This window comes from Schistocerca cancellata, chromosome 5 (assembly GCF_023864275.1).
Source record: "Schistocerca cancellata isolate TAMUIC-IGC-003103 chromosome 5, iqSchCanc2.1, whole genome shotgun sequence".
Lineage (NCBI taxonomy): Eukaryota > Metazoa > Arthropoda > Insecta > Orthoptera > Acrididae > Schistocerca > Schistocerca cancellata.
In genome coordinates this window covers 507,311,690-507,336,662 of record NC_064630.1, presented here as the reverse complement: position 1 = coordinate 507,336,662, position 24,973 = coordinate 507,311,690, and the positions used below count along the sequence as shown (strand labels likewise).

General features: G+C 38.7%; 1 protein-coding gene across 1 annotated transcript in view; it reads right to left on the bottom strand.

Annotated features, from left to right (window-relative positions):
* Positions 1–24,973, bottom strand: part of LOC126188636 (multiple PDZ domain protein) — a 1,242,986-nt gene that overhangs the window by 1,157,384 nt on the left and 60,629 nt on the right. Inside the window, exons 6-9 of the mRNA XM_049930237.1 lie at positions 15,505–15,985; positions 12,257–12,361; positions 12,046–12,171; positions 11,476–11,658 (exon numbers count right to left, since the gene is read on the bottom strand). Of these exons, the coding sequence (XP_049786194.1) occupies positions 11,476–11,658; positions 12,046–12,171; positions 12,257–12,361; positions 15,505–15,985 (895 nt within the window). The remainder of the gene's footprint in view (positions 1–11,475; positions 11,659–12,045; positions 12,172–12,256; positions 12,362–15,504; positions 15,986–24,973) is intronic.

Genomic DNA, 24,973 nt, shown 5'->3' with positions numbered 1-24,973 from the left:
ACCAACATAAATATCACACCTACCTCCTTGCTAATATAAAGTCAAACAATCTCAACTGCAGGTTGGAATGTCAGAAGTATAGACAAAAGATAGATTGCTACACATGGTAAAGATGACACATTGAGTTGCTGTCAGGCACACCAAAAAGACTGTTACACATTTAGCTTTTGGCCAAAGCTGCCTTCAGGAAATGAAACACACACACACACACACACACACACACACACACACACACACACACGACTGCCATCTCTGGCAGCTCAGGACGTTCTGCCTGACTGCAACTCAATGTGTCATGTTTACAGTGAGCAGCAATCTATCTTTTCCATAATTGTTGATATGCTTTCCTGATACAAATGAACATAACCCTAACTGATCTACTCTACATCACTTCATTCATACAAGCAAGCATGTGTAACTCCGCAATTACTCATATGTTGATATCGGTTGCTTGACAAAACTGAACTGTTTTATGAGGTCAAAATTCCTGCACATTTGTTGCAGTATTTTTGGCTCTCCTAGTAAATTTTTGATACTGTTATTTTTATTCTACCTTATAATGTTATGACAGTACATTAATTTCAATTGCACAAAACAATGAAAGATGGAAGGATTCCAAGGCAGGAGGGAGAAGAAAACAGGGTCAAAATAGTTGGAGGAGAGAAAAAGAATACATAGTGAAAAGATGAAAGAATTCTGGATGAAAAAGAAAGAACAACAAAGAAGGAAGCATTGAAATTGGTGTGTGGTCCTTAGATGACCCAAACAAAAAAAGAAAGAAGAAGAATGTATGTACAGAAAAATATATATTTCTCAACATAATTTTCTTCAGTAACTTTACATTTGACCTTAAAGATGCCATTTATTTCATTCCACTGGGAATGAGGATTTTTGTCAGTTTATGCAGCCAATTCACTTCAAATTTCTTTTTTTCTATGTTTACACTGCTGAACTATGGATCTTTCTGCTGGGCAACATATGTTAACATAACAATGGCAAGAATGCAGATTTCTTATCATTATAAAGAAATGAAACTATTTTTGCATGTTTCATTCCTGAAAATGATAAGTGTTATTTGACTACTGAATTTTTATTGTACAGGTACTTGTAAACTGGCATCCTATCATAGCTACTTTTCAATTTTACCTTGGATCTTTTGAATCTTAAAAGTTTCAAACCTCCATGTTGCCACCCAATGACTATCGAGAAAAGTTTTTCCTCTGATCCTTGCTTTGACACTTGGCACTGAACTATAATGAATATTATGAATTTTAAAGTGTCTGTAAATCATGTAGTTCCCATTTACATCAAGTTACTTTTTGATTAAAGTCACATTTCAGTCATGTATCTCCAATCAATAGCTGGCTGCTGAAAGACATATTAAAATATTTGTTGTGTTGTTTTCCATTTCCATTGCCATAAGCTCTACAACCTCTTCTTCCTCTTCCTCTTGTTTCTTTTTTCCCCCCTTAGTTGCACAATTGTATCGCATAGTTATTATGTCTCTGTTCTCTGTACTTCACACCTGTAGAATTTAGACTGTGTCATCTATCCTATTTCCCATTTGCGACATACATAGATATTATCTATGAGGGGGAAGATTTGTCTGATGTGATAGAAGAAGAAACAGGAGTTGATTTAGAAGAGATAGAGAATCCAATATTAGAACCAGAATTTAATAGAGCTTTGGAGGGCTTAAGATCAAATAAGGCAGAAGGGATAGATAAAATTCCACCAGAATTTCTAAAATCATTGGGGGAAGACATATTAAAATATTTGTTGTGTTGTTTTCCATTTCCATTGCCATAAGCTCTACAACCTCTTCTTCCTCTTCCTCTTGTTTCTTTCCCCCCCCTTAGTTGCACAATTGTATCGCATAGTTATTATGTCTCTGTTTATACTATATGTTGGGGGAAGCAGCAACAAAATGACTATTCACATTGGTTTGTAGAATGTATGAGTCTGGCAACATACCATCTGACTTTCAGAAAAGCATCATTCACACAATTCCGAAGACAGCAAGAGCTGACAAGTGCAAGAATTGCCGCACAATCAGCTTAACAGTTCATGCATCAAAGTTGCTTACAAGAATAATATACAGAAGAATGGAAAAGAAAATTGATGGTGTATTAAATTATCATCAGTGTGGAGTTAGAAAAGGTAAAGGCATGAGAGGCAATTCTGACACTGCGTTTAATAATGAAAGCAAGACTAAAGAAAAATCAAGACAATATCCGTAATGGATAAGCATAAAATCAAGACACAATCACATGAATCGTCAACCTGGAGAAAGCCTTTGACAATGAAAAATGGTACAAGATACTAAAAAATTCTGAGAAAAGGAGGAGTAAGCAGTAGGGAGAGATGGGTCAAATACAATATGTACAACAGCCAAGAGGGAATAATAAGAGTGAACGACCAAGAAGGAAGTGTTTGTATTAAAAAGTGTGCAAGACAGGGATGTAGCCTTTCACCCTTACTGTTCAATCTGTACATCAAGGAAGCAATGATGGAAATAAAAGATAAGTTCAGGAGTGGAATTAAAATTCAAGGTGAAATGATATCAATGATATGATTCACTGATGACATTGCTATCCTGACTGAAAGTGAAGAAGAATTACATGAACTGCTGAATGGAATGAACAGTCTAATGAATACAGAGTATGGATTGAGAGTAAATTGAAGAAAGACGAAGGTAATGAGAAGTAGTAGAAATGATAACAGTAAGAAACTTAACATCAGGATTGATGGTCACGAAGTAGATGCAGTTAATGAATTCTGCTAACTAGGCAGTAAAATAACCAATGACAGACGGAGAAAGGAGGGCATAAAAAGCATTCTAGCAATAGTAAAAGGGGCATTCTTGGCCAAGAGAAGTCTACTAATATCAAATATCGGCCTTAATTTGAAGATGAAATTTCTGAGAATGTACGTCTAGAGAACAGCATTGTATGGTAATGAAACATGGACTGTGGGAAAACTGGAACAGAAACATTTGAGATGTGGTGCTACAGATGAATGTGGACTGATAAGGTAAGGAATGAGAAGGTTCTGCGCAGAATCGGAGAGGAAATGAATATGTGGAAAACACTGACAGGGAGAAGGAATAGGATGATAGGACATCTGTTAAGACATGAGGGAATGACTTCCTTGGTACTAGAGGGAGCTGCAGAGGGCAAAAACTGCAGAGGAAGACAGAGATTGGAATACACGCAGCAAATAATTGAGGACATAGGTTGCAAGTGCTACTCTGAGTTGAAGAGGTAAGCACAGGAGAGAAATTTGTGGCGGGCCACATTAAACAGTCAGAAGACTGATGATAAAAAAAATTAAAACACATAATCATTGCCATTGGTGTACTTCACTTTTTTCTTGTGTTGCAGTAACTATATTTCTGGCTTCCATTTCTCCACTGTGAAATCATCTTTATTAATAGTTCACATACCTGGGACAAATATGTTCATTTTTATGTATAAAGTTGACAAGTTATTCTGTCTTGTTATTTAGTTTGGTTTCTGTTTTCATAAACTTCTTAAAGTCCAGTAACAAACTAAAGAGTTCCGTGGCGGTGAAGTCTTTTGCAATGGAGGTCTTGGATAATAAGTTTTCAGTTAACTTTCCACATCCAGTTTGGATAAAATCCCAAGGTTCTGATGAGTGCTTCAATTACTGTCATATGAGACTACGTCTGTCGGTAAACACTGAGACTCCCACTTTTATACCCAAAGAATGGCATCTGATTGGCCAGACCACATAACGGCGATATCAAAGAGATGGCAAATGCTGAAATAGTACCATCCAAGTACATAGATCATGTTTGTGCTCACTGTCCATTGTCACTTGTAGCATCACCACTCAAGTCAGTTGGTGAACTATGTCATCTTGGATTTATTCATTAGGTATTGCTTGGTCACCATTGTTTTTTAAAAATTTCTATACTTAAGGGGAAGCTGATCAACACAGTGATCAACAATAGTTCACATAGATTTCAATGAAATGCTGCACACTTGCAAGGAATATTATAAATCTTTGGTACTCTCAGGCAGATATTATATTTAACAGGTTGCAAAATTTCTCCGATTTTCCTGGATGACTGCCTGGTCTCTTCCTTGCCTGTTTAAGAGTCATTGCTGAATGACTTTACCAGTCTTACTTGTTTTTAAACCAATGAATGGAAGGTGCACTGTGTGTTGGTCCTCCGGGCATGCTTGAATGGTGTCATGTCTTGGTTTCTTTGATGAAGCTGACATAGTGGCATAGACTGAATAACCACTACTTCTGAACACCACTGTAAAATGATTAATTTTGGAGTCAAGATGTACCTTGCCCAAAAGAGTCACTGTTCTGTGTATTAAGGTGCTCAGCATAGCTCCCTTATGAGATGGATCATGAAAGCTACATCCACTGAGGTATAGATCCATGTGTGTCAGTTCTTGATACTTAGAATGGTCAAGCCATCCATCTGCTTTCTGTTCAACCAACATATCTAAGAAAGGCAACTTTCCACCTTTCTCCATCTCTGCTGTAAATTGTATGTTTGGATGTATACCATTCATATGGTTGATGAACTGCTGCAACACCTCATTGCCTTACATCCAAATTAAAAATGTATCGTCAACAAGTCTGAAGAAGCAGAGTGGATGGAGAGCAATGTTCAATGCAAATTCTTTGAAGTCCTCCATGAAAAAAAAATTAGCTATGGCCAGTGACAGTGGTGAACACATTCCTTTTCCATCTGTCTTTTCATAAAGATTTCCACTGTACAAAATATATTCAGTTGTCAAGACATGTCAAAACATTTCAAATTTCAGGAGAGAAATAGTGAGTGAAAAGCATTACTCTTTCTTCTACTGTTACCTTTGTAAAAATGGAGATCACCTTGAGGCTATCCATTACTTCTCTTGGGCCTATCCTCATCTGCTGTTGCTAGAAACATTTTAGAGTTCTTAATATAGTGTCTAGAGTGGCTGTCCAAAAGTGCCCATAATTTAATTAAATACTGTTCTGGGGGCTGTAAGAGAGCTGATAGCACTAACATGTATTTCAGAAAAGCCATACAAGATTTGGTGCCTTGGTGATTATGGTCTTAAATTTGCCACAAGTTCATCAGAGGCCAGAGTTCTTTAATAGCTCCCCCGTTTTCCTGCTTAGTGCCTTTGTGAGGCCTCATTTAAGATTCCAGTATATGCTATTCTCTAACAATGAGGACACTTTTTGTGATAATCTGTAGCTTTGAGTATGATCTGACTAACTTTTCATCCTCCTTCCACAATTTCAATCCTTGTTTCTCTGCCCTACTAATACTGAACTTGGGGGATTTGGCTGTTGCTAAAATCCAGCCACTAGCAAGCCTTACCTTACCCTCCTCTTTCGAAGGAAGATGCTTTGTTGCTTGTTCCACTCCACTAACAAGCTCAGCAACTGGTAGCATTTGTGGAGCTGGAGCAAAATTCAGACCTTTACTCAGAACCAACATGATAGCCTCATTGTGCTCCTTGTTGGAAAAGTTGATGACAGGCAGTGGATGCCACTGGACCTAACAGTTTTTTGTTCACAGTTAAGTGCTAACATTCATTGTCCTGTTTCACTGTTACCTTGATTAATCATCTCATTGATGTGTCTACTCATTTCCAGTCCCATGATGAGGCAGCTAGTGAAAGAAACACATGGTCAATAAACACATAAGGACTGAGCATTGGCTTTCAGTTCATAACTCACTTGATGTAATTTATCCTTGGCAATTGCATGGCTCCTCTTCAGTGAAATTTTGTTCACTCTAGTAATTCTTTTGTGCCTGGAACAGTCACAGCTCCTAATTAATCTGACTTCTCTTCAATGCTGTCATGATAGGGTCATGTATATATTTTTCTCTGTGATCCTTGTGGTTGTTCTGATTGTATATCATAATGGATTATACAAAAGAGGATGAAGCATTCTGTTTACATAACAGAATAAACTAGGTTGCCACTAGGAACTACACTGATGCTCAGGGAATAGTAAAATTAGATACTGATGAAAGCAATGTAATGTCATGATGAATTATCCAATAAGTCTGCAATGGCCAATGTCACACCAAGTAAAATCTAGGATATTAGCTATGTCTTTTCCTCCTCCTCCTCCTCCTCTTCTTCTTCTTCTCCTTCTCCTTCTTCTTCTTCTTCTTCTTCAGAACCTCACTGTTTCAAACCATTTTCAAATATCTTCCATCATAATTACTCAGATGGCTGGACACTGTCAACAGAGGAACTGTTGTATCCCCACTTATTTAGACATTATTTGCCAAAAAGGTAAGTGACTTGGTTATATTTATTGGGCTCTTATTGGTACATCATTATTACTGCTAAGTTCTGTGGTGGTACTGCTGTGAGTGAGGAATGGTTTCAAAAAAACTCAGAACCAAAAATGTTGATACTATGACAGTAAAGCAGAGTCATACTAACAATTTCCAGATCTGCTGAATTTGGAATTTCAATAATTTACAGGGAAGGAGCAAGGAAGATTGAAGCCAAGATAATCAGTTACTGTCATTTTAATTACACAGGCCAACAATTTTTTTTTTAACTTTTTTCACTTTGATATCTGATGTTTATAGATTTTTATGAGATGAATCCAAATCTAGCATTAGTTTTTTTGTATCATCCATAGTTTTAGAGCAATATGCTTTTTATTATTCAGTATAAAAATCCTATGCTATACGGTAAACAAGGAAATTAATGAAACGTTTTGTTACAACATATGCATGGTTTGCATTTACAGTAAGCTACTTAAAACAATGATATGTGTTAACAGATGTTTCACTTGTCAGCTGGAATTGGTTTTTATACTCTTTCTTGTTTTTCTTCGAAGCTTCTTGTGTAGCTTTTTCTATGATGAGTCACTTGCTGAACTTCTCAGTGAAGTGACCAACATTAGTCCCCCATCATGTTGGTGTTCCAGCAGCCTTGGTAGCATTTTCCTTCACTAGTTTTGGATGAATCAATAAACAGCCTCCAGTCTTCCTTTTTTTATTAAATACCAAACTCATTCATCAGACCAGGAATGTCTGAGCAGTACACTAAATCATCTTCTTGTTGAAAAAACTTGGAAAATTGCTGCTCTGTCTTTCTATACATGTATATGCTGGTTTCAACTGCCAATAAGGTCTTGTCTTTTACTCTAGAGCCAAGCAATTTGGCTCTTTTTTTTCGTTAACCCAGATCCCTAACCAAATCATGCATGGCCTGAGAAAACAATTAGAGCTCTAGACTTTCTGTATTACAATGGAGTTCATCATCATCTGGTTCATCTGAATCAGATTGTACATCAGAAAATACTTCTGTTGGAGTAGAATTTAAATCATATGGTGGTTCAGGAATCAGCAAATCTACACCATGCCCTACTGTTCGGACAGTGGACGGAAGGTTTGGGTAGTTTATTACCTTCTTGCTTTTCGAATTATGACCAGTAATATCAACAATGCAAAAGTAACACATCGGAACAGCAAGTCTAAAGGCTTTTTTCTCCATTTTGGGCCATTTTCTCAGATCTTCAACACACACATAACATACCCTATGCGGCGCCCAAGATTTATCTTGATCACCAAGTTTAGATCCAAAGTACGATACATAAACCTTTCCCACAAAGTCTGTTATGTTTTTGGTGTTTTTTAATCACAAATTCACTGCAAATATAACAAAAACTGTCAGCAGTGTTTTAACAACCACGATTAGACATTGTACTGAGCACATGTAGAGGAAACGGGAAAGTGAGATTAGGTTGACAGTAAACAAAACACCATCTGTTAAAACAAAAATAGAATCAACCTTTTTTTACCAGCAAATATTTTTCAGCAGTGCTACCAATGGCATCTAGACTCATTACACTTCCTTTTTAAATTATTTTAACTATATAAAAGCTGTCAAATTCTTTAAAAATCAATTAATTTAATAAATTTAACTGTAAAATGTGAAGAAATTGTGGGTGATACAGATTTTTAAGTATCATATTTGGATTTCCCACCCTAAAAAAGACAAGAATATGGTATTTTCAGCAAAAAAGTTTTTCCATCGTTGGTCTGTGTTATTTAAAGCATGGAGGAAACTGAGCTCATTTGGTGTGAGCTCATTTGAGGGTTAAAATTCAGGTCTTTACAAATTTGCCTGATGGATTTCCAAGTTAGAACCAATCCTTTAAAAACGTAAAATGTATATGAGTACTACTATTGTTATTTTGAAGACACGACTCCTCAGATGTTGCAAGCCCAGTTTTATGTAATGACTAGCCAAATGTACTGTGGCGTAAAGAAGCCTTTCAGAGTTTTCTTAATTCTGAGAACATATTGTGTAAAGTGGACTACTGCATAATTTTATTCACTGTAGCCCATATCATCACAACACTAACATCTACATCATGTGGTTGGCCTCTTCAGAAACTGATTATTCCCGATATTTATATGCCCCAAACTGTGATGACGAATGTACTGTTTATTCCATTAAAATTACAATGTATGAAACACAAAGTGAATAGAGAAAACATCCCGTAAGACAGTAAATGACTGCGACACCAATTTAGAGGCTAGTTTGACCACCACATGGCTTTGCTAAGAGATGGTAGATGGGAATGCATCCTTTTCTAATCTTTGAATCAGCTCAGTCATCCAGTTGTGGGAAGACATCAAAGTCAGGTATTTTTTGCAAAGTCTTATTAGCAGTGAGAGGCAACTATCACGGAAAACTCTCAACACTAACCAGCACGTGAACCTCCGATATTATATCCACTGTCAGCAATAAACTGAGCAGTCAGTTAAGCTAATGTATTAATATTATTTGCAATAAAATTCAAGTAATTATTTTACAAAATAACATTAAGCCAACAGCATAGTTTATAACTGACCTTTTTGTACATGGAGTAAAATTTAGAGTTCATGTACATAAGAATGTGAAAATTTCATTCATCACACACTTAATATGATTGTTATCAATACCAAAATACACCGATGCGACAAAAGTCATGGGATAGTCATATGCGATATGCACATATACAGAAGGTGGTGGTATTGTACACGCAATATATAAAAGGACAGTGCATTGACAAAGCTGTCATTTGTACTCAGGTGATTCATGTGAAAAGATTTCCAATGTGATTATGGCCTCAGAACAGTAATTAACAGACTCTGACTGCGAAATGGTAGTTGGAGCTAGATGCATGGGACATTCAAATTTGGAAATCATTCAGGAATTCAATATTCCGAGATTCACTGTGCCAAGAGTATGCCAAGAATACCAAATTTCAAGCATTACCTCTTACCACGGACAATGCAGTGGCCGACAACTTTCACTTAATGACTTTGAGCAGCAGCATTTGCATAGAATTCTAAGCAACACTGTGTGAAATAACCATAGAAATCAATGTGGGACATATGATGAATGTATCCATTAAGACAGCACAGAGAAATGTGTGTTAACAGACTAGGTTAGCAGACAACTGATGTGAGTGCCTTTGCTAGCAGCATGACATCACCTGTATGGCCCTTCCTGGGCTCATGACCATATCAGTTGTACCACACTTGACTGGAAAACTGTGGCCTGGTCAGACAAGTCCTGATTTCAGTTGGTAAGAGCTGATGGTAGGGTTTGAGTGTGGCACAGATCCCATGAAGCCATGGACCCAAGTCGTCAAAGAGGCACTGTTCAAGCTGGTGGTGGCTTCATAATCATGCTGGCTGTGTTTGCATGGAATGTAATGTGTTCTCTGGTCCAAATGAACCAATCATTGACTGTAAATGGTTTTGTTCAGCTACTTGGTGACCATTTGCAGCCATGTTCCCAAACAATGATGTGCCATGTCACTGAGCCACAATTGTTTTCAATTGAATATTCTGGCCAATTCAAGCGAAAGTTTTGGCCATCCATATTGCCTGTCATGAACCTCGTTGAACAATCATGGGACATAACTGAGAGGTCAGTTTGTGCACAAAATCCTGCACCAGCAGCACTTTTGCAATTATGGAAGGTTATAGAGGACTTCTAACGACTTTTTTAGTCCATGCCAGACTGAGGTTCTGCACTGTGCCCAGCAAAAGGAGGTCCACCACTATTTTAGGAGGTATCCCATGACTTTTGTCAACTTCATAATCACTGCACTGTGTATAGCACGCACTTTAAATATGTTGCAGTAACCGTAGAATCAGAATGACACCACACAGTTTTGGCACCATTCTGATAAAAGAGGAACTAAAATATAGGTACAAAGTGAGAAGTTACACAAATAATGTAAATTTAGTTAAAAGATGACAAAAAATATATATTATAATGCTGTTACAAATACCACAAAAGTTGGGGGAATTACTGAGGTAAATATCAAAATTTGAGTTTTCAAAGTTGGATTTTCTTAATCTGAAGCTTAAGCTGGAACATGACTTAGTTTTCACTTTACTATCATCTTATTTTCCCAATTTTCCATCTCAATTTCAAAATATGAGGCACTCTGCTCTGAAAGCTCATATTTTAATTTTTTCCTAACATTTGTATGACAAAAATCTTCTTATAAATGTAATTATATCTAAAAAGAAAGATGATGAGACTTACCAAACAAAAGTGCTGGCAGGTCGATAGACACACAAACAAACACAAACATACACACAAAATTCTAGCTTTCGCAACCAACGGTTGCCTCGTCAGGAAAGAGGGAAGGAGAGGGAAAGACAAAAGGATTTGGGTTTTAAGGGAGAGGGTAAGGAGTCATTCCAATCCTGGGAGCGGAAAGACTTACCTTAGGGGGGAAAAAGGACAGGTATACACTCGCACACACACACATATCCATCCGCATATACACAGACACAAGCATGCGGATGGATATGTGTGTGTGTGCGCGAGTGTATACCTGTCCTTTTTTCCCCCTAAGGTAAGTCTTTCCGCTCCCGGGATTGGAATGACTCCTTACCCTCTCCCTTAAAACCCAAATCCTTTTGTCTTTCCCTCTCCTTCCCTCTTTCCTGACGAGGCAACCGTTGGTTGCGAAAGCTAGAATTTTGTGTGTATGTTTGTGTTTGTTTGTGTGTCTATCGACCTGCCAGCGCTTTTGTTTGGTAAGTCTCATCATCTTTCTTTTTAGATATATTTTTCCCACGTGGAATGTTTCCCTCTATTATATAAACGTAATTATGTTTATCTGTCTTTGTTCATGTTCAAAGCATTTTTGTCAACCCCAGAAAGAGAACTAACATAGAAGAATTGTCATTTCTTATTAATTTAGATGATGGACAGTTCCAAAGCCAAATATTACTTCTGAACTGTGCTTCAAGAACTGGAATATATGACAGAACTCTGGCATTTACTCTCATATGCTACACAGTGGCACAGGGTAAATACAGATGATTACATTTTGTTGAAAAATTAATTGCACTGTAGAACATAAAGAGCATGGCTGAAGAAAAATAAATAGTAATGATAACAACAACAACAACAATAATAAGAAGTTCAAATTTTTATGACACACCTGTATAACTTCTGGTGTAGGAGTCCTGGCCTGTGGGACTTGAGGGGGGGCACTCTTTAGCAGCTGTCCGGTGGGGGAGGGGGGTGCGGGTGCCCTCCTGCGGGTTGACCCACCAACTGCTCCTGCAGAGGAGGATGTGGGCGCAACTTCAGTCGAATGACTCTCAACTTCTCCGTCCACGCTCTGGAATGAGGCACGCGGGACGTCCACTCACGCTACACCTTACTGTTCTCATATTCTTAGTAATTAAGTATCTATAACTTATGACATATGAAAGTGGCACTGTCTATTTTCCACATGGTAACCACTTTAATATGTGCAACTCATGTGGACCACCTCACTATCTCATCCCAGAAACGCTATGACTCTTTGAAGCTTCATTCGTATTGAAATTCAATATAAGATATAATCTATGACTTAAATAGACAATATGAAAAACTTCCTATGCTTTTGCTCTCTAAAGAGCTTGGCAATGTAGGCTTATACTTCTTAAAGTCTCAAATTACATTTGGTCTATTTTAAATACTTGTACCTTTCCTGTTCTAGTATGTAAACTTCCAAAACACTCACCCACTGTATCAGGGACTGCACGAGAAAGCAGACTGGGTTACCCGCACTTCGGATCACCTCAACAGCTCTTTCATGGCTTGCATGGCGTAAGTCAATGCCATCCACTTCCAGAATTCTGTCTCCAGTCTACAAAAAATTAAGTAAATACAATAAAACAAGAGGGAAAATCACTCAGCTCTCATATGATTTTTTCACACTGAGGAAGACGTACCTTAAGTTCACCTGTGCGACCAGCTGGACTCTGCGGCAGCACATTTTTTATGAAGATACCTGAGATGGCAGACCCACTGTCTGGCCCTGCATTGTATAAATCAACCTGCAGGTAAAAGCAGAATTTTACTCCACCAGAACTAACCCAAAGCCTTCCCAAATAAAACAATTCCACATATATGGCTGACACAGCTTTTCTATTTTTAACATGTTTACTAATACTATACTACTAGAATTAGTGTATTTATTGAGGGTAGTAATAGTAGTATGAATCAAAATATTGCACTTTTTTATGAATCTCAAAATAGTAAGCCATGAAGCACATATAGATACTAATACCTTTTCAGACCAATGCAGAGTAAGCTGCTTGAACATCCATCATTGTTGATGCTGAGTGCTAGGTCATTTGAGTCATCAATGATTTTCTTAATGCACTGATTGTTTGACATGTTTAAAGCAAATTGAATTGTGAAATGAGACATGTGATATGATAGGTAAACGAAATGAACATGAGATCACATGGTATTCACCACTGGTAAAGGTATTACAATTACAAAAACTTCAGGATGGAAACAAGGACACAATAAACAAAAGGAAGGAAAGATAACCACTCACCTGAAATGACTGCTGTGTGGCATAGAAGCATATGTAACAGGACACCAATGACACTAGCTTACGATATGGGTGCGCACATACACGTGTGCACGCATACACACACATTGACGCTAGCTTACGGTGTGGGTATGTGTGTGCGCGCAGCGCGCGCGCGCGCACACACACACACACACACACACACACACACACACACACACACACACACACACACATTTATATGCATGCGTGGGTATCTGTTTAAGCATTTGGTAAAACTGACACTTCCTTATAGAAGAAATCATTTCTGATGAACTATTTTGTCCCCTTACATTATATAACATTCTTGTATAGAAATAAGTAGCCACTTAAATATCTGTAAATGGAAGTAAGTAGTTGCGTACATTTATTTCAAACAAATTTCGAAAACAAATCCACCAACAGCCAGGCCAACGACCTACTGGAGGTGTAATTTCACTGCTCAGAGTACCAGTACTGTACGTTGGAAAGGACAGACTACAAATATGATGACCAACGCTAGGAACAGGTCTAAGAGATGAAAAAATAAAAATATTCTGAGAAATGGATCATAGAACATAACATCCTTTAATAAAAAAGGTCAAGAGCTTATAGAAGAACTGAAACATCATGAAACCTCAATACATAGTATCCAAGAGACTTAAAATAAAGTCAAATGGCAGAAGGAATATGACTAGTACCTGCTCATTTATAGTGGAGTCAAGAAGGAGACAAGAGTTAAAGCAAGAGTAGGGATACTTATCCACATGAAATACAAAGATGTTATTGAGCTGTGCCAATACATCTTTGAGAGAACAGTTTAACTAAAACTGAAACAGGCTCATCATGAACTGATCATTATCTCCATGTACAGCCCTGATGATTGTAAGCTTACAACAGAAAGAGAGGCTTCCTATGAGCAGTTACAAGAAGTTATCAATATGATACCTCCAAACAAACTTGCAGTCATAATGGGGGAATTTTATGCTCGTACTGGAAATAGTGTCAATCCATGAGGTTAAACAATGATTTAATGAAGATTTTCTAAATGATAATGGTGAGATTATGATCAACTGATGCTCAAGCAATTAACTGAGAATAAATACTTTCTTCTATGACCACAAAGAGCAGTACAAAAATATTTTTCAGAACACAAGAGATCATATTTCTATAAAAGATTGCATTGTTACAAACAGGAAAATCCATCCTCAGTCAGTGCTATATGTTAGAATTTTAAACTCTGCCAACACATGGAGTGATCACAGTCTACTCGTGGTGAAAAACAGATTGCATGTAGGAAGGAACAAGACCATCAAAGAACCAACCTTAAAAGAAGAAATATTTAATAAACGTTGGTATGTTGATAGACACAACAAAAAATACACAAACATGCACACAAATTTCAAGCTTTTGCAAGCCAAGGTTGCTTCATCAGGAAAGAGGGGAGGAGAGGGAAAGACGAAAGGATGTGGGTTTTAAGGGAAAGGGTAAGGAGTCATTCCAATCCCGGTAGCGGATAGACTTACCTTAGGGGGAAAAAAGCACAGGTATACACTCGCACACACACACATATCCATCCGCACATATACAGACACAGGCAGACATTTGTAAATGCAAAGAGGTTGGGCAGAGATGTCAGTCGAGGTGGAAGTACAGAGGCAAAGATGTTGTTGAATGACAGGTGAGGTACGAGCAGTGGCAACTTGAAATTAGCAGAGGTTGAGGCCTGGTGGGTAACGGGAAGAGAGAATATATTGAAGCGCAAGTTCCCATCTCCGGAGTTCTGATAGGTTGGTGTCAGTGGGAAGTATCCAGATAACCCGTATGGTGTAACACTGTGCCAAGATATGCTGGCCATGCACCAAGGCATGTTTAGCCACAGGGTGATCCTCATTACCAACAAACATTGTCTGCCTGTGTCCGTTCATGGAAATGGACAGTTTCTTGCTGGTCATTCCCACAGAGAAGGCTTCACAGTGTGGTATGTCAGTTGGTAAATCACGTGGGTGCTTTCACACGTGGCTCTGCCTTTGATCGTGTACACCTTCCGGGTTACAGGACTGGAGTAGGTGGTGGTGGGAGGGTGCATGGGACAGGTTTTACACCGGGACGGTTACAAGGGTAGGAGCCAGACGGTAGGGAAGGTGGTTTGGGGATTTCATAGGGATGAACCTCGTCTTTCCTTTCGTCTTTCCCTCTCCTTCCCTCTTTCCTGATGAAGCAACCTTGGGTTGTGAAAGCTTGAAATTTGTGTGTGTGTTTGTGTGTTTTTTATTGTGTCTATCAACATACCAATGCTTTCTCGTTTGGTAAGTTACAGCATCTTTGTTTTTTATATATATGTATATAAAGTTTCATATTCATATGTCTTAAAGTTTAATAAATATATGCATTTGAAATATGTATATTCTAATTGAAACACCCTGTATTTCTTCTCAGAGTCCAGTGAATATCTCAAATATTAGGAGGAAGGGGGCTTGGAGGAAGCATGATCTGGACCTGATTCTTATTAAAATCTGTAGACAATTACTGTAAATTAAGAATTTATTTATAACATTGTATCCTGTGTGTACTGACAACAACAAAAAGCAAATAGTGACACAATAAAATAATAAATAGACTTAAAATTTGTATGCTTACCTTTCCACCAACAATACTGATACCAAGACTGCAGTTAGGCTCCCGCAGTACTTCAACAGACCTCTCTGGTCCCCAGTGCTTTGCCAAAAGCACTGATGGAGACGAGGCACCACGCTCCACGGCTGATGCAGAAGGCACCTGTGTTGTCACAGTCATGCTGACTGATGGACTAATTGTTGCACTATTAGGCAAACTCTCCTGCTCACACGAGTCTCTTTTCTGTCTATTCAAACTACAAACACTATCTGCACTGGCACTTATTGGTATCGTAGGGTCCACAGCTTTATTACAAAAGTCTGTTGCTGACTGTTCACAACGTTCAAGCAAAGGTGATAATTCAACACAAGAAGAGTACTCTGATTCACTCACAATACGAGTCACTGTTGTGCTCACAGGACTTTCTGCCTTTTTAGTCTGTTGAGGTTTGAGAAGTCCACTGTGCACTTCGAGGGCGTCTGCTGCTTTCTGTATATACGGTGAGCTGCAAGGGAAGAACTATTACTAACCATAACTTCTTGAGTTAAGATATCAGAACAACCAACAAGGATGTAACAATAAAATTACACAAGGCAAGGGCATCAATACACGAGGTGGAATATGAATTAATATAATTACATAAAAACCACAAGAGGGAGAAAGAATAACAAAAAAAAGAGACAAAAGAGGATACATGAATAAAAAGTAGTGTCAGTCATCTAATTGAAAATGCACCTAATGAAGTATCTGAAAACATTTGGCAGATATCTCAATGAAAATGGATAATCATTAAATTTAGAGAAGACTCAATAACTACAGTTCAGTACTTTTTGTTGAGTTTCTCATGCTTTAAATCTATCTATATCCGGATCCCGCTCCAGCTACTGCCGCGTCTGGGTGCTGACAAGTCCTCTCCATTTGGCTCTGTCCTCCCACCACTTTTCTTCCTCCACTTGCTGCCAGGCCACACCTCTCCTTTCCACAGATATTCTCACTCCCATTTTCCACCGTGTTTTTGGGTGCCCTCTAGATCTTTCATCCATCTTTAGTTCTTCCATAATTTTGGGGAGTCTCTGCCCATGCATCCTCTTAACATGCCCATACCATCTTAATCTCTTTTTTTTCAATTTCTTCTCTCATACTTTCTTGTTTAAGGTCCTTTCTAATCTCTACATTCCTTACTCTGTCCATTCTTGTTTTTCCCTTAACTGCTCTGAGAAATTTCATTTCCCCTGCTTGCAGTCTGCTCCAGTCCCTTTCTGTCATTGCCCATGTTTCTCCACCGCAGGTGGCAATAGGGAAGTAATAATTCTTATACATAAGGAGTTTTGCTTTTTCTGAAACTTCCTTATTCCAAATCAGGTGTCTGAGTCACAAACAGGCACAACAAAAAGACTACTAAAGACGTGAGCTTTTGGCCAGAAGATCTTCTTTTGAAACAGACAATATAGTTACAACACACATGCCCACTGTCTCTGACTGTAAAGGCCAGACCCAGCCAGAGAGAGTGGTCATTTGTGTGCACACAGTGTTCGTGTGAACGTGTGTGTGTGTATGTGTATGTTGTCTATTTCAGAAGAAGGCCTTCTTGGTGAGAGCTTATGTGTTTAGTAGTCATTTTGTTGTGCCTGTCTGCAACTCAACATCTCTACTAAAATAAATAAATAAAATTAAAATGAAGATGAGGAGCAATCTGTCCTTTTCTTACTATTGTCATTATTCCAGCCTGGATTTTCCACTGTTAGAAGCAAATATTTTTAAGTTTTTGAGGCTACATAGAGATCAGAATCTTGATTAGAAACACCCATATACTACAATTAATTAATAAATTACTTTGGCCACATTTGCAGTTTGAATGAATAGTTTTTGTTACAAGTTTTAAAAATGAAAATTTGTATATTTCCATTCACTAGTGAATTATGGGTTTTGGGGGGTTGAGGGAGGGAGGAGCATCTCAAATTACAGTTGTCAGAATACAGGAGGGGGTTTAAGAATTACATCTGGTGTCAATCGTAGAACATCTTGCGAAGACCTCCCCAAAAAACTTGGAATTTTGACAACTGTTTGACAGTACATACCTTTATTCACATACTTTGTCATTACCAATATTTCTCTTTTCTTAAAGAACAGTGAAAATCATGAATACTGTATAATATTGGGGCCCAAAACAACCTCTACAAAGACTTCAAGGGCACAGAAAATATATTAATACAGAAAGAAGTCAAACGTATGTGTTCGGCAAACTGCCAGAACATACCAAGTATCTTATTGGTAACATGATGAAGTTGAAGAACAGATTAAAGGATACAACTCCACTAAAAAATTCTTCACAGAAACTCTTAAAACTTACTGTTTAAGGCTTATGGTAGTTAATATTAGCATTTACTACAACAATACTTCTAATGTTAACTTATTTCATTCTATTGTAGTTAAATACAATACACCCACTTTACTTCTTTCCATGTATAGATGAATGGGATAGTGATATGGCTAACGTAATGTAACATAACAACGAAGTGAGAAAAAAATGAAATACTTAGAAGTAAATTAATAGTAAAAATAAATAATGATAAATGAACAATGGAACAGAGGAGAATATAGACAAAGAGTGGATGACATAATGAGTTACAGACATTCAGCAAAAAGTTAAGAGGTGGTGACTAAAGAAGTGAAAAGGAGAGGGAGAACAGAAAGCTGAAAATGAGAACTTGGAATCTGAGTGAAGTTTATCTACTTTTCTTACCTACGTCACTTTTGTACTACTTCACTGCCACTTGAATTGTCAAAGGCTTTACACTGCTTAAAACACTTCTTAAATTCCCTCATTTGTTTGGACACTATGAGTGAACTGGTGTCCACAACATACTACAATACTAGGAATTATTTTGTGGTACAACAGTAGGTTTATAGCAACACATTTTACATCCAGTTCATTCAAAACATTTCCAATTTGTACGCATCACAACTTGATCTCCACACACGTCTCTCTCTACACCCTGTATTCCAAGAAATTTACTTTAAGTTATTGTTCTCCATCCCTTCTTCTTGAAGTACTGGCCACACAGTCTCATTTTTCCTTCCTTACAACTAAAGTATCTTATATTTTCTCCCAAATAACACCAATAATTATATGCTTTTATTTCCTTATATACTAGTATATTTTCCCAGCCAGTCAGATACATCTATTCCTCTTTTACTCTGAGCCCATTCACGTTATTCCTGATTCTACAACACACTACCAAAACCTGCAACCTTTTGTTTTTGTTTTGGCTTAACAGAATTTATTTTCCATTCAGGTGCAAAATATACTGTATTTAACTTATTTAAAGATCAGTACCACATCTTTCCTTCACTTCCTTGCCAAACTTTCTTCTATTCATCCTTTTCTGCACACTAAATTAAGAAACAACTGTTTGTCCACAAAAGCATACAATTTTTCTTTAAATAGGCCATTACTTTTAGTATGTGCGTTACTGTGTATGATTTTCTCATTCTGGATTTTCATTTTAGACTTTGGAATTAAAGAGATATTAATATTATAGTTAATTAGGAGTAAACGAGATCACTCAACAGCAGATGTGCTGTGACTTCCACACGCAAAAGAGAATGAAAACTTTAGCAGCCATAGAAAGAAATCCTTCTATGAGCAAAAGTGTATGTGCATGGAGGGGGGGGGCATTGGATTAGCAGAGATTGAGGCCACGAGGATTATGTAAGTGAAGAATGTGCGGGAGGATGGAGAGAATGGGGAGGATTTTGGGTAGGGTCTTCCTCATTTCTGGGGACAATGATAGATAATCAAAGCTCTGGCAACTGGTTCATATATTTTGCCAGGAAATGAGGAACATCCTATCCAAGATTCTCCCCACCCTCCCCATCATCCTACACATCTTTCACCTCCCCAACAGTTGCCCTTCCTCTGCCCTGTCACCCTCTCCCAATCCATGCCTCCACATCATCTTCTTTGTGTGCTGAACCAAACTAGCTCCAGCACCTGTGTGCCATATGCCTAGCCAATGCACTTGCCATCTCTCCGTCCTGCATTTCTAGCCTGAAAACCTGCTGCCTTCATCTGAACCACTAGTTACTCATTCCCAATATTTTGTCCCACTTCCTGCCTCTTTCTCTGTCTAACCACCCCACCAGACATAACACCCACACCCATCCACATACTGAACTGCAGTCATGGCATTGTCTGTCTAGCCAGCACAACATAGTACCTAAGGCATGCAGAGAGAGAGAGAGAGAGAGAGAGAGAGAGAGAGAGTGTGTGTGTGTGTGTGTGTGTGTGTGTTGAGACACACATTCATTTTGTTTTTGCCTGTGTATTTGTACTCCTACTTGTCACAGGATTTCTTCCAAAAGTCAGCAAAGTTTTTGTTCTCTTTAGCATGTGCCTGTCAACAACTCAACACTTCTGCTATTCAGCTAGCAGTCTCTGTAACTCATAAATTATATACTTTGTGCCAGAACTTTCCTTAGTATTAATATTATACTTAAAATTGTCAGTTTTTGGACCTTTTGTTGCAAGTGTTACTAGATAATTTTGAAACATTTACACATATATATATACACTCCTGGAAATGGAAAAAAGAACACATTGACACCGGTGTGTCAGACCCACCATACTTGCTCCGGACACTGCAAGAGGGCTGTACAAGCAATGATCACACGCACGGCACAGCGGACACACCAGGAACCGCGGTGTTGGCCGTCGAATGGCGCTAGCTGCGCAGCATTTGTGCACCGCCGCCGTCAGTGTCAGCCAGTTTGCCGTGGCATACGGAGCTCCTTCGCAGTCTTTAACACTGGTAGCATGCCGCGACAGCGTGGACGTGAACCGTATGTGCAGTTGACGGACTTTGAGTGAGGGCGTATAGTGGGCATGCGGGAGGCCGGGTGGACGTACCGCCGAATTGCTCAACACGTGGGGCATGAGGTCTCCACAGTACATCGATGTTGTCGCCAGTGGTCGGCGGAAGGTGCACGTGCCCGTCGACCTGGGACCGGACCGCAGCGACACACGGATGCACGCCAAGACCGTAGGATCCTACGCAGTGCCGTAGGGGACCGCACCGCCACTTCCCAGCAAATTAGGGACACTGTTGCTCCTGGGGTATCGGCGAGGACCATTCGCAACCGTCTCCATGAAGCTGGGCTACGGTCCCGCACACCATTAGGCCGTCTTCCGCTCACGCCCCAACATCGTGCAGCCCGCCTCCAGTGGTGTCACGACAGGCGTGAATGGAGGGACGAATGGAGACGTGTCGTCTTCAGCGATGAGAGTCGCTTCTGCCTTGGTGCCAATGACGGTCGTATGCGTGTTTGGCGCCGTGCAGGTGAGCGCCACAATCAGGACTGCATACGACCGAGGCACACAGGGCCAACACCCGGCATCATGGTGTGGGGAGCGATCTCCTACACTGGCCGTACACCACTGGTGATCGTCGAGGGGACACTGAATAGTGCACGGTACATCCAAACCGTCATCGAACCCATCGTTCTACCATTCCTAGACCGGCAAGGGAACTTGCTGTTCCAACAGGACAATGCACGTCCGCATGTATCCCGTGCCACCCAACGTGCTCTAGAAGGTGTAAGTCAACTACCCTGGCCAGCAAGATCTCCGGATCTGTCCCCCATTGAGCATGTTTGGGACTGGATGAAGCGTCGTCTCACGCAGTCTGCACGTCCAGCACGAACGCTGGTCCAACTGAGGCGCCAGGTGGAAATGGCATGGCAAGCCGTTCCACAGGACTACATCCAGCATCTCTACGATCGTCTCCATGGGAGAATAGCAGCCTGCATTGCTGCGAAAGGTGGATATACACTGTACTAGTGCAGACATTGTGCATGCTCTGTTGCCTGTGTCTATGTGCCTGTGGTTCTGTCAGTGTGATCATGTGATGTATCTGACCCCAGGGATGTGTCAATAAAGTTTCCCCTTCCTGGGACAATGAATTCACGGTGTTCTTATTTCAATTTCCAGGAGTGTATTTTTTCAGATAATCACTGCATGTTGTGCATTTTACCAGCATGCTTATTTAATCTATATGATAGTTCAGGTTTATGATATATGTTCATATAATTTGTTTAACTATTGTAAAGATAAGTGACAATGTTAAATGCTGTGAAATGAAGCTTGCACACTAATGTGAAGCCTACTTACCGATAGTAGTCAGGAAATATCCTGGTAGTGCAAAGGATGCAGGAAATAAAGCATAGTTTTTACAGCATAGCCAGAAAGAGAGAGCATGTGTGATAACATTGTGATTAGTTGCATGTGAAATACACTAGGCAAATCTATGAAGTGAGAGTGAATAGTGAGGCATCTATTGGGCACAACAGACTTTTGTGAATTGTAATAAGCACAAATGTATGAATACATCAAGCCTACTTTAATGTCACAATACAACATATTGAAATAGAAGGAAAACCTGTAATTATATGGAGGACTATCGATTATAATCAATCTATCACAGATAATGCAATCTATCACCACTTTAGGCAGAAATACCATACTACTGTGCACTTTTTAAACTATCATGTTAAGAGATATAGTAACAATTTTCAAACTTTTAATGAGAATCTATGTACCATGTGGATATGATTGTGGAATATCTTATGTTATTATGTGAGCTATTTGGAACTGTGAAACATACCCATGTTTAATTACTCCAACAATTCTGGTTATTCCTGGCAATACGTACATTGTGCAATATAAATTCTAGTGAGCATTAGTTATTCACTGGTTCAGACAGTGAAACTTGGGTCTTTAATGACTACATCTCTGCATAATGAAATTAATATCAAGGAATTGCTCTGTGTGTAGTGCAAGCTGATTTCACAGATCACTAGCAATAAATTATTTCCATATCATGTCCAACAGAATTTAAAACATTTTTGTTTACTTCATAACTGTTTATATTATCTTTAACAGTATTATAATTACATTTATATTATTTCTAAAAACAAACACATCATGTCAGTAACTTTTCTGCATTAATTTTTGACTTCTTGATGTGTTCACTGATTATCAGTCCCTTTAAGTTGATGTAAAACATAAATAAAGAACATTAGTTTTAATTGACTTCGTGAATAAGATCACAGATCCTCTGAGAAAAGGGCAACCATTAAATCTGATATTCTTTGAAATAGTCTGTTCTTGTACAGTAGCATAAACAGAAAAGAACAAAACTACAGGAATTATCTAACCACTGTATCCATCAGCCACAAAAATGAAGAAAGGAATAGTAATATTAATTGCTGGTGGTTCACCTAGAAGTCCTACAGCATTGTACCTCAGCTACTTGTCCTACTCTGGTATTTCTTCTATAGGTTGCATATGCCATCCTCATCCTTATCATGCACATACTAAACATTCAAGTAAGTAAGAAACTTTCAATAGGCTTGGCTTTAAAAAGCTGCTGTTCTGTCATTACTTACTTTATTTAATCACTGCAGTACTTCAGCAACGTATAGTATAGATACTCCCCATCTGTACCAAACTAGATGCAACCATATTACAACTTAGTTTAATTATTCTGCTCTTATATATGGTGTGCACTATAACATGTGCAAACTATAACCAATTATGAGCCTGTAACATTGCTATCAATAGCATTAAGCTGTTATGTGCAAGTGAAGAAAGCAATGTAAACATGAACCACCGCTTTGAAAATAGTGTTCTGTTCACTGCAGATAAACAGAGTCTCATCCAAGTTAAAGCCAAATAATCTGTAGGAATGAAAGAGTATAGACTCTGTTTCTACAAGTTAATGAACATTTGGTTAAAAATTGCCTCAGATGTAAAGTAAATCAGTGATGCATGCCATTCACACTTTTAAAGAAATATTTCATGTATACCTGCCACACTTCCTCATAAATTCAAGTTATACTATGCAGCACATTATTTGACAATGGACCATACAGGTGAAAGGGAGGCATTATATGCTTAAACATCTCATGATCTAATACTGAGGTTTCAGTTACCTGAGACTGCGGTCATGTGTGTGAGTTGTGTTTGTGTGAGTGTGTGTGCGTGCGCATATGTGTGTCTATTGTTGACGAAGGCCTTAGTGGCTGAAAGCTATAATTGTGAGTCTTTTTGTTGTGCCTATCTGCGACTCAGCATCTCCACTACATGGTGAGTAACAACTTTTCTTCTCATAATATCATGACCTAATAGCTGTGTTACATTTGGAATATAGATGCTGTTACCATGTGCCTTTCCAGTGTAGGGTAGGAAGCAAGCCTCAACAATACAGATAATTCTACCATAGGTGCAACCATAATGGAGCAGTACCTGTGGAAATGCCAGACTAACCCAAAGATTACAAAGTGGTCAGTAGCCTTACCAGTAGTGGCAGGGGCATCAGTTTGGATTATTGACTCATCTGGCCTTGTAACATTAGCCAACATGGCATTGCAGTACTGATACTGTAAACAAGAGCATGCGACTCTACTGTGTGGTCTAATGATGATGGCATCTAATGTTCAAAACATTCTGGAAGTAAAATAGTCCTCCATTCAGATCTCTGGGTGTGGACAACTCAGGAGGAGCTGCCATTATGAAAAATATAACTGGCATTCTGCAGGTCACAGTGTGGAACATTAGATCCCTTATCTGGGTGGGTATCTTAGTGAATTTAAAATATGAATTGGATAAGCTGAAGGCAGACATAGTGGGAATTAGTGAGGTATGGTTGAAAAATGAAAGGCTGTAGAGGCATGCATAAGCGGGAGAAGACAGGTGACAAACCAATACAAAGAAAGAAAGCAAGGTTGGAAGGAGTATATAGAAGGCCTATACAAGTGAATCAAACTTGACTGCAATGTTACAGAAAGGGAAGAGGAAGCAGATGACAATGAGTTGGGAAATATGATACTATGAGAAATATTGGACAGAGTATTTAAAGACCTAAGTTGAAACAAGGCCCTTGGAGTAAATGACTTGGCCTCAGAACTACTGAGATCCTTGGAAGAACAAGCCATCACAAAACTATTCCAACCAGTGTGCAAGATACATGTGATATGCAAGATATCCTCAAACTTCAAGAAGAATGTAATAGTTCCAGTTCCAAAGAAATCAGGCACTGAGAAGTGTTAGTACTACACAGCTATCAGTTTAAGAAGTCACAGTTGGAAAATACCAACAACAATTAGTGACAGAAGAATGGGAAAAACTGGTAGAAGCCTACCTTGGGGATAGTTTTAATTCCAGAGAAATGTAGGGACATTTAAGGCAATACTCACCTTAAGACTTAGAAGATAGGTTCAAGAAAGGGAAACCTATGCTTGATGTGTTTATAGACTTAGAGAAAGCTTTTGACCATTTTGACTGGAATACACTCTTTGAAATTCTGATGGTATTGGGGATAAAATACAGGGAACAAAATGTGATTTACAACTTGTACACAAACCACATTGCGGTTATCAGGGAAGACAGTTACGAAAAGGTAGTAGTGATTGAGAAAGGAGTGAGACAGGGTCA